This window comes from Carlito syrichta, unplaced genomic scaffold (assembly GCF_000164805.1).
Source record: "Carlito syrichta isolate Samal-C Ts95f unplaced genomic scaffold, Tarsius_syrichta-2.0.1 Scaffold303182, whole genome shotgun sequence".
Classification (NCBI taxonomy): Eukaryota; Metazoa; Chordata; class Mammalia; order Primates; family Tarsiidae; genus Carlito; species Carlito syrichta.
In genome coordinates, this window is record NW_007247278.1 from 227,815 (window position 1) to 238,127 (window position 10,313).

At 41.2% G+C, this 10,313-nt stretch overlaps 1 protein-coding gene across 3 annotated transcripts in view; it reads left to right on the forward strand.

Moving 5' to 3' along the window:
- SAR1B (secretion associated Ras related GTPase 1B) overlaps positions 1-9,628 on the forward strand; it is a 33,647-nt gene extending 24,019 nt beyond the window's left edge. The window contains exons 4-7 of one of the 3 annotated variants that reach the window (XM_008058001.1): positions 3,514-3,579; positions 5,467-5,570; positions 6,663-6,794; positions 8,985-9,625. In XM_008058001.1, coding sequence (XP_008056192.1) covers positions 3,514-3,579; positions 5,467-5,570; positions 6,663-6,794; positions 8,985-9,101 — 419 coding nt within the window. In that variant the 3' untranslated portion in view covers positions 9,102-9,625. Of the gene's footprint in view, positions 1-3,513; positions 3,580-5,466; positions 5,571-6,662; positions 6,795-8,984 lie in introns of all 3 variants that reach the window. The other 2 variants (XM_008058000.1, XM_021712316.1) reach the window with 2 other exon arrangements.
- Positions 9,629-10,313: the final 685 nt, after the last annotated feature.

Consider the following 10,313-nt stretch of genomic DNA (forward strand, 5'->3'; position numbering starts at 1 on the left):
CCAGCAGGTCGAGGCTGCGGTGGCCAGGAGCGTGCCACTGCACTCCAGTCTGGGTGATAGAGTGAGATTCCAACTCAAAAAAGAAAAGAAAACTGAGCAAAAAGTATACCACACCTATTTTCAGAAATTAGGCAATAGGTAGCACTGTAATTCCTGAGAGAAAGAAAAACTCTTCTTTATTTTAGCTTTATGCCAAGAGGTAATTTTCAGACTATGGTGTAAGAAGACAGTGAAACATAGTCCAGTAGTCTTACTAAGTTGAGACAAGACACCAGGATGGGGACTGGACACCATGATGGGGACTTACTGAGTTAAGACAAGACATCAGGATGGGGAAGGAAACTAGAATTTGCTGGGCAGAGTACCAGAGAGGGAGCTCTGCAGAGAAAGAACTCAAGAAATTTGCATGACAGAATACCAGTATGTACACACATAGGGTGAAACTCCACCAGGTCAAAGAGCAATTTCTAGAGAAAGAGCAATTATAGAGAAGCCGTTAGCTAAATAATTATTAGAGCTCACATTGGGCTGGGAATTATTTAAATTCCAACCAGCCAAAATAGGAAGCCCTGGTTGGATATACAGAGCATTCAGTGGAGATCCCAGAAGGATCAGACCTTAGTAGTGGGACTAAACTAACCCCCAAAGTATAAACTACTCTAGATCTGCCCTAACAAATCTTAAAAACTGATCTGCAAAGCTGGGCATGGTGGCTCAAGCCTATAATCCCAGCACTTTGGGAGTCCGAGACAACAGGATTGCCTGAGCTCAGGGGTTTGAGAAAAGCCTGGGCAACTTGGTGGGACCTCATCTCTACATTAAATCAAAAAAATAAGCCAGGGGTGGTAGCATGCACCTATAGTTCCAGCTGCTTGGAAGACTGAAGCGGAAGGATTGCCTGAGCCCAGCAGGTTGAGGCTGCAGTAGCCATGAGCATGCTACACTCCAGCCTAGGCAACAGAGTAAGATTCCAACTAAAAAAAAAAAAAAAAAAAAAAACACACGAAAAAAACTGATCTGCAAGCAATTTAACTGTCTGCCAAAACAATGTCTACCCTTCTTCAAGGGATACAACAACAACAATATCCAGCACCCAATATAAAATTACTAGACATGAGAAGAAGCAAGAAAAGTGTGATCCATAATCACAAGAAAAACCAATGAATAGAAACAGACTCAAAGGTGATAGAATTAGCAGATAAGGACGTCAAGACAATTGTTACAAATGTGTTCAAGGACTTAAAAGAAAACATGAACATTAGGAAAGAAATGAAAGCTATAGAACAGAACCACGTCATGTGTGGTGGTTTATGCCTGTAATCCCAGCACTTTGGGAGATGGAGGTGAAAAGATTGCCTGAACCCAGGGATTCAAGACCAGCCTGGGCAACTTGGCAACACCTCTTCTCTATAATAAATCAAAAATCAGCCAGGCATGGTGGCACATGCCTGTGGTTCCAGCTACTTGGAAGACTGAGGCAGAAGGATCACCTGAGGCCAGCAGGTTGAGGCTGTGGTGGCTGTGAGTGTGCCACTGCACTCCAGTCTGGAGTCAGAGTGAAACTCTGCCTCAAAAAACAAAAATTTGATCGGGCTTGGTGGCTCAGCCTGTAATTCCAGCGCTTTGGGAAGCCGAGGTGAGTGAACTGTCTGAGACCACTGGTTCGAAACCCCCCTGGACAACTTGGCAAGACCTCATTCTACAATAAATAAAAAAAACTAGCCGGGCATGGTAGTGCACACCTGTAGTTCCAGCTACATGTAAGGCTGAGGCAGAAGGATTGCCAGATCCCAGCAGGTTGAGGCTGCGGTGGCTGGGAGCATGCCACTGCACTCCAGTCTGGGCGATAATGAGACTCCAATTCAAATCATTTTTTTAAATATAAATAAAACAACCAAATAGAGCAGCTAGAAATAAGAAATACAATATCTGAAAGGGAAAATTTATTGGATAGGATTAATGGCATGTTAGATCATACCAGTACTGCAGAAGCAAAGACCAGTGAATGCAATAGAAACTATACAAAGTGAAGCACAGAAAGAAGCACGGAAAGAAAAATAAGCAGAACCTCAATGACTTGTGGGACAATATCAAGCAGTGTAACAAACCTGTACTTGAAGTCCCAGTAGTGGAAAAGAGGGGGCAGAAAAAATATTTGTAGAAAGAGTGGCCAAAATTTGTATTATAATTGTTTGTCATTAAAAATTATCTCCGGCCCAGTGCAGTGACTCATACCTATAATCCCAGCACTTTGGGAGAGTGAGGTAAGATGATTGCCTGAACTGGCAAGTTCGAGATCAGCCTGAGCAACTTGGTGAGACCTCATCGCTACAATAAATAAAAAAAAATTAAGCCGGGCTTGGTGGCTCAGCCTGTAATCCCGCGCCTTTGGGAGGCTGACGTGAGTGGATTGCCTGAGCCCGCGGGTTCAAGACCCGCCTGGGCAACTGGTGAGACCTCATCTTTACAATAAAAAAAAAATTAACCAGGCGTGGTAGCACGCACCTGTAGTTCCAGCTACTTGGAAGGCTGAGGCGGAAGGATCGCCCAAGCCCAGCAGGTCAAGGCTGCGGTGGCTGGGAGCAGCCACTGCACTCCAGCCTGGGCGACAGAGTGAGACTCCAACTCAAAAAAAAAAAAAAGATTAGCTGGGCATGGTGGCGTGTGCCTATAGTTTCAGCTAATTGGAAAGCTAAGGTGGAAGGATTGCCTGAGCCTAGCAGGTCGAGGCTTCAGTAGCCAGGAATGTGCCACTGCCCTCCAGCCTGGGTGACAGAGTGAGACTCCAACTCAAAAAAAAAAAAAAATTTATCTCATGGGAGCCATAAGAGAAGATTATTATTTCACCCATATCGTTTAAGATTAATTATATGAAAAATTATTATTTTGGAGCAGTCATTTGAATTCATAGCAAGTAATCATGTGAATAGATTAACATTTTCAGCAGAAGGAACAGAAAGGAAAATAAATAAATGTTGCAGTTGAAGTGGTTGGTAAACACCAGAATTGAATATTACAACTTTCTTGTTATATTGTCAATATGAATTGGAGTATATCTAATTACAGCAAAGTATTCTTCTTCTTTTTTTTTTTTTTTTTTTGAGTTGGAATTTTACTCTGTCGCCCAGGCTGGAGTGCAGTGGCACACTCACAGCCACTGCAGCCTCAACCTGCTGGACTCAGTGATCCTTCTGCCTCAGCCTTCCAAGTAGCTGGAACTACAGGCACATGCCACTAGGCCCAGCTAATTTTTTTTTTTTTCCTAGAAATGAGGTCTCGCCAAGTTGCCCAGGCTGGTCTCAAACCCCTGGGCTCAGGCAATCCTCTCACCTGGGTCTCCCAAAGTGCTGGGATTATAGGCGTGAGCCAGCCAACAGCAAAACATTTTTACCAGTTCCTCGGAGTCTGAGTTGACCTTATTTGCAATAAAAGTAAATTGAATATTAAGTAGTAATATATGCTAGGAATAGATTTCTGGTTTTTGTTATGAAAATATTTTGTATTGTTACTTAGCTTCAGAAGAACTGACCATTGCTGGCATGACTTTTACAACTTTTGATCTCGGTGGACATGTTCAAGGTAAGATTCAATTACTTTTATAGTCACTTTGTTTTATTTTAACTTAATACAAATGTGGCCATTATGTTCCAGTGCAGGAAATCTAATTCTATTTAAGCAAGGCCAGAGTAAACTTAAAATTTAGAGATTATTACCCCCAGATAAATGCTTTACAAAACAAAGGATAGGCTAGGCGCGGTGGCTCATGCCTGTAATCCTAGCACTTTGGGAGGCCAAGGTGAGAGGATTGCGTGAGCCCACGGGTTCGAGACCAGCCTGGGCAACTTGGTGAGACTGCATCTCTACAATAAATCAAGAAAAATTAGCTGGACGTGATAGCACATGCCTGTGGGGATATGAAACATGAAGAGGATTTTAGCCCCAGACGGTTTAGTAGAACAGTAAGTTTAGTAGCCCCAGAAATTTTAGAAGATAGGTCAGTCTTTCTAAACTTATTGCAGACATGTACACAAATGCACTGAGTGCTATGAAGCAGAATCAGTGCACTTCTACTGGGAGTGGCTTCCCAGGGGAGGTAGCAAGATGTACACTGGGCCCTGAAGGAATTACTCATGTGCAAATAGGGATGGCATAAGCAAAAGCTCAGAGGTGGGAGAATACTAACAAGGTTGGATTTGGCAGGAGTAAAAAGAATGAGAAGGAGAATAGTGAAAAATAAAAACCAGAAGAAGTAAACTGGGACTAGAATAGAGATCCTGAATGCCAGGTTAATGAGTTTGCCCTTTATTTTGTAGATAATAGGTTAGTCACTGAAGATCTTTTTGCCAAGCAGAAACATGTTCATAACCTGATTATGACAGTGAGCAGAGAGAAGCAGAGAGAATGAAGTTCAATTTTACTCATATACTTTACCCCAAAAGCAATTCAGACTTAAATTGATCAGGAGTATCATGAAAATCACCCCCGCCCGCCCCCCCTTTTTTTTGAGTGGGAGTCTCACTCTGTCGCCCAGGCTAGAGTGCAGTGGCACACTCACAGCCATCGGGCCACCACAGCCTCAACCAGCTGGGTTTGGGCAATCCTTCCTCTTCAGCCTTCCAAGTAGCTGGAACTACAGGCGTGCGCCCCATACCTGACTAATTTTTCTTTTGATGTATTGTAGAGGTGAGATCTCGCCATGTTGCCCAGGCTGGTCTCAAATCTGTTGCCCAGACTTGTCTCAATCTCATTCCTCTCGCCTCCGCTTCCCAAAGTGCTGGCATTACAGGCATGAGCCACTATGCCCGGCTAAGAACTGGAATCTTGGTGGACCTTGTCTGAGACTTCATTTCTATGTTATTTTCAAGATAGATCATAAAACTCAAGTCAGAAAAACTGTTTTCTTCTCTAAAAAAGAATGTCATGGGAAAAAAATTACCCTTATGGTTTCAAAGACTTTAGTTAATTATTAACATTTGAGTTTGTTTTCTGTTTGAATAGCACAATTTGCTTTTATTATTTTAATTTAATAGGTCTATCCCTGGCACTAATTTCTTTTTGTCACTGATTCCAAATTTATCACTGGCTAAAAAACCCAATTAACTAGAAAGGTCAAAAAATGAATACTGCAGATATGTAATTATATTGTAGTAATTTTTTACTGCTAATGTTTTAGATTTTTATAGTAGCAGTTCTCCAGTGAACTTAACATGTATCATTATCCAATGGTGGCAAATATTCTTAAAAATAAAAATTTAGAGAGAGTATTTTACTTGGCCACAATCAAGAAAAGCCTGAAATTTCTTCTGGGAAGATTTTGGCCCCACTGGGGAAGAGATAATCTTCAATACATAGTGAAGTGGGAGTAGCTAAAGGTTACTGCACTTGGTGTCTTATTGGACTCTTCAATCAAACCATCTGCTAGGCTTGACCAACAAACAAAATCTAACTCCTGGTTGTTTTTGTTAGCTCGAAGAGTGTGGAAAAACTACCTTCCTGCTATCAATGGCATTGTATTTCTGGTGGATTGTGCAGACCATGAAAGACTGTTAGAATCAAAAGAAGAACTTGATGTAAGTTAAATGATTAAAACTAAGTACAGTCGAACACTGGTAAGCCTGAAGAAATAGGTTGGAGATATAGGTATCAGAATAGAGCTTTTCTGCAGTCTTTGATGAATTTTTTGGCAATTTTTTCGCCCAGTGATTACTTTAACTAATGATTACTTTACTTAGAATGTAGAGGGAGTAGCTTCGAATAATTGTAGCTATTGAGGAAGTACTAACACAGACATCCTTCCTGAAGACTTAAGGAGCTTACCCTGTATAGAGTGTGCCCCTCTAGTGTATTTTATGTCCTCTATATTCCTGGAGTGGATTGATATTGAGTCCCTGATCCTCATAAGATGCCGTTTCTTCAGGAGTGGGTCACAACCTGGGAATGGTAGCCACAACCTGGGAATGGTATGACATGCAATCTTTGACACGACTCTCAGGCATGAGCAGTTGCATATGTAGCTGCCTCCTCTCCCATTTTTCAGGTCAGAGTGGGGCCCAATAGCAGCAAGCAAGGCCAGCACTAGATTTGAGATCACAGAGTATACAGGTCCATGATTTGATTGGAGGTTGACCCGACCATGCCTCTACCCAGAGCAGACAACAAATACTTGTTTATGTGGAAAAATCCAGGTAGGTTCTGTGCTTATGGAACAGGGTCAGGGAACGCCTGAGTTTCTACTTGTGCCAGACACTGTGCATATTACTTCATTTAATTCTCAAACCAACTTTATAAGGTAGGTACTACGGTTCCGAATTCTCTCTGCCCTTCAGTGAGGCTAACTTGTCCAAAGTCACAACTCAGAGGCAGCAGGACCAGAAGTAAAACCGGTTCTATCCACTTCTAGGCTGTTTGCTTTAGGCACTCTATGTCATTATTTTACATAGTGAGCAGAGTGAGCATTTACAGAAAGAGTCTTGGGGAGACAGAAGAATTGAGCTTATGGTTTCATAGAGCTCACTTTAAAATGTGGGAAAAGTTTGCCAAAGAAAGTTGGCATGACATGATATGGTAGAGAATGAGTCCTTGATTGTTTCATCTAACAAAATAAGCTTTTTGGATGGTTTCATATCAACTTCTTCTCTTTTGTGTTGTTTTGCATTTTTTAGTCACTAATGACAGATGAAACCATTGCTAATGTGCCTATACTGATTTTTGGGAATAAGATTGACAGACCTGAAGCCATCAGTGAAGAGAGATTACGAGAGATGTTTGGTTTATATGGTCAGACAACAGGAAAGGTAAAACAAAAAAAATGGCAGGTGTGATTATTTAATTCTGCAGTATAAATGTTTTCTTAAATTTCTATTGTCCAACTACATAAAATTCATTATTTTTTTTCTTAACAAAACTATTTTCTGACTGGACATGGTGGCTCATGCCTATAATCCCAGCATTTTGGGAAGTTGAGGTGAGAAGATTGCCTGAACCCACATGTTCGAGACCAGCCTGGGCATCTTGGTGAGACCTCATCTCTACAATAAATTTAAAAAATTAGCTGGATATGGTGGCACATGCCTATAATTCCGGCTACTTGGAAGGCTGAGATGAAACGATTGCCTGAGCCCAGTAGGTCGAGGCTGCAGTGGCCATGAGCATGCCACTGCACTCTAGCCTGAGCGACAGAGTGAAACTCCAACTCAAAAAAACCCCACTTTTCTTAAATAAATTTATACATGTGAGTCTTTTTAATGTCTTCATGTCTTTTTATCACGAAATGAAACCTTTTCTTGGTGATAACAGGAATGTCAGAGAGCAGTTTAAGGCTCATGTGCTTATGAGAAACTAATTAAAGCTTTCAAAATTTTTCTTAACACACATTTTCAGATTTGAGTGTTTACAAATACAAGAAGGCTGGGTGCAGTGGCTCAAGCCTGTAATCCCAGCATTTTGGGAAGCTGAGGCTAGAGGACTGCCTGAGCCCACAGGTTCGAGAGCCACCTGGACAACTTGGTGAGACCTCATCTCTACAACAAATCAAAAAATTAGCTGGGTGTGGTAGTGCGCATCTGTAGTTCCGGCTACTTGGAAGGCTGAAGTGGAAGGATCGTCTGAGCCCACTTCATGCGGAACATGCCAGTGCACTCCAGCCTGGGCAACAGAGTGAGACCCCAACTTAAAAAAAAAAAGAATACAAATAGTGTGTTTAGCTCCTGAGTTCACCAGGGATTAGTAAGGTCCTAGGAATATTTTACAGTTTTCAGAAGATATTATTTTTAATAAGCTTTAAGAGGTATTTTTTTCATTCATTTTGACTAGTATTTGTTTAGGGAAGGAGGAACATTAGTACTGAAAGATTCCAGATAAACGGTGGAAAAACCCCAGAGTTTACAAACAAAATTTTTTTGGTTCATATATACTATTTCAGGGTAAAGAAATACTGTAGCAGATAGCAGGAGATTCTTGTTAGACTAAGTAGACCTTGGTTTTCTCTGTCTTTTTAATCAGTTGGCGCCACATTAATTTTAGGAAATGCCTTGCTTGATCATCAGCCTACTGAGAATGTTTGACTTTATTATTTTTATTATTATTATTATTATTATTTGAGTTGAAGTCTCACTCTGTTGCCCAGGCTGGAGTGTAGTGGCACACTCACAGCCACCACAGCGTTGACCGGCTGTGCTCCAGCGATCCTTCCACTTCATCTTCAAAGTAGCTGGAACTATAGGCGTGTGTTACCACGCCTGGCTAATTTTTGATTTATTGTAGAGACAAGGTCTTGCCAAGTTGCCTGGGCTGGTCTTGAACCCGTGGGCTCAGACAATTCACTTGCCTCAGCCTCCCAAAGTGCTGGGATTACAGGCTGCGCCACCAAGCCTGGCTGAATATTTGTCTTTAATATTAGTGAAGTCAATTTGGATTGTTTTCTTTTCTTTTTTTTTTTGAGTTGGAGTCTCACTCTGTCGCCCAGACTGGAGTGTAGTGGCACACTGTCAGCCACCACAGCCTTGACCCCGCTGGGCTCCAGCGATCCTTCCGTCTCAGCCTTCCAAGTAGCTGAAATTACAGGCGTGCACTACCACGCTCGGCTAATTTTTGATTTATTGTAGAGATGAGGTCTCACCAAGTTGCCCGGGCGGGTCTCGAACCCGTGGACTCTGGCAGTCCACTCACCTCGGCCTCCCAAAGCGCTGGGATTACAGGCTGAGCTACTGAGCCCAGCCTGGATTGTTTTCTAAGAAAGATTATTTTTATTCTTGTGTGCCTTACAAGCTAACCTCTTTCCCACTGAGTGACCATCCTGTCCTAAGGTAGAGTGAAAGAAGACTTCTTGTGCTCTTAGAGGACTTAGATACCAAGCAACCATGACTTTATCACAGCTATGGCTTTAACACAGTAACCCTGTGTTCTAAAAGTAGAAATATAATTCTGCTGGGGAGTGGGACTTTTATTTCACAAAACTCCAACATAATGTGTCTGTTCTCTTGTAGGGCAGTGTATCTCTGAAAGAACTGAATGCCCGACCCTTGGAAGTTTTCATGTGCAGTGTGCTCAAAAGACAAGGTTACGGAGAAGGCTTTCGCTGGATGGCCCAGTACATCGATTAACATTGACCCGCACTGGTTCCAGGTCTCAACATTCAGGCCTACTCAGAGATTTGATCACTCAACATGCATAACTTGAATTCAATAGACTTTTGCTGGTTATAAAACAGATTTTTTTAGATTATTACTATTATATCAACTTAATTTGAGTAAGAATTGAAAACTGATTCAAGTAAGTTTGAATATCACAATGTTAGCTTTCTAATTCCATAAAAATAATTAGTTTTTACAGTTTATAATCTGACATTACCCCAGCGCCATTTATAAAGAGCAACTTTCCAGCAGTACATTTGAAGTGCTTTTTAACAACATGAAACTAAATATAAACCATATTTAAAAGCTCATCATGTTCAATTTTTATGTACTTTTTTGGAACTAGTTTTTAAATTTTAGAGTATATGTCCACCTCTCTTAAGTGTACAGTTAATAATTAGCTTATAAATGATTGCATGATGCCTTACAGTTTTCAATAATATTTTTTCTTATGCAAACGTCATGCAATAAAACAAACTCTAATGTCTGGCATCCTTGTTGGGCAAATGTTTCATTTAAATGTGTCTTATATAGCTAGTATACAATGAAAATGTGAGCACTTAATATGACATATCGGGGCTTGTTAGGGAAGGAAAGTCTTTCAGAATATTTAAAATAATGTTTAAGCTCCTCAGGCTTTTGCATTTGCCATAAGATAGTTGTGGTGAGTTGCAGCTGAAACCACCTTTATCTCTGAATCATATATTTTTATCAATAATGCTGCCATTACCAGTGCTGATGGGGTCTGTGGCCTAGTCTCTGTGGGATTAGCCTTCTGAAGAAAAGCACATCTGCAGTACACAAGGCTGATTCTCAGTTTGGTAGGCCCTATAGTTCCATCCCTATTGTCTAATTCTGAAGTGCTCCAGTCTTATCGGTGCCCTTGGTAATCTGTGTCTCCTCATGAAAAGTAGTGACAGGTGCCAATCTCTCCACATTTCAGAGGTACTCCCCAGCCTCTTTGTATTTAATGGTACTCCTTAGGGCAAACAACAAGTAGGATCTTGTACACATTTTCATTGTAGAGACCTGCGTATCTGAGGAAAAAGAAAACTTGTTCTGTTTCAGTTGTCACTTAGATGTATGGGGATTTCCTTTCTACTCTACAGCTTTTTGCATTCATTTCTAATTTTCTTTTTTTGTGTGTGTCTGCTCTCAGGTAGCTCTTACTTTATAGCTCAA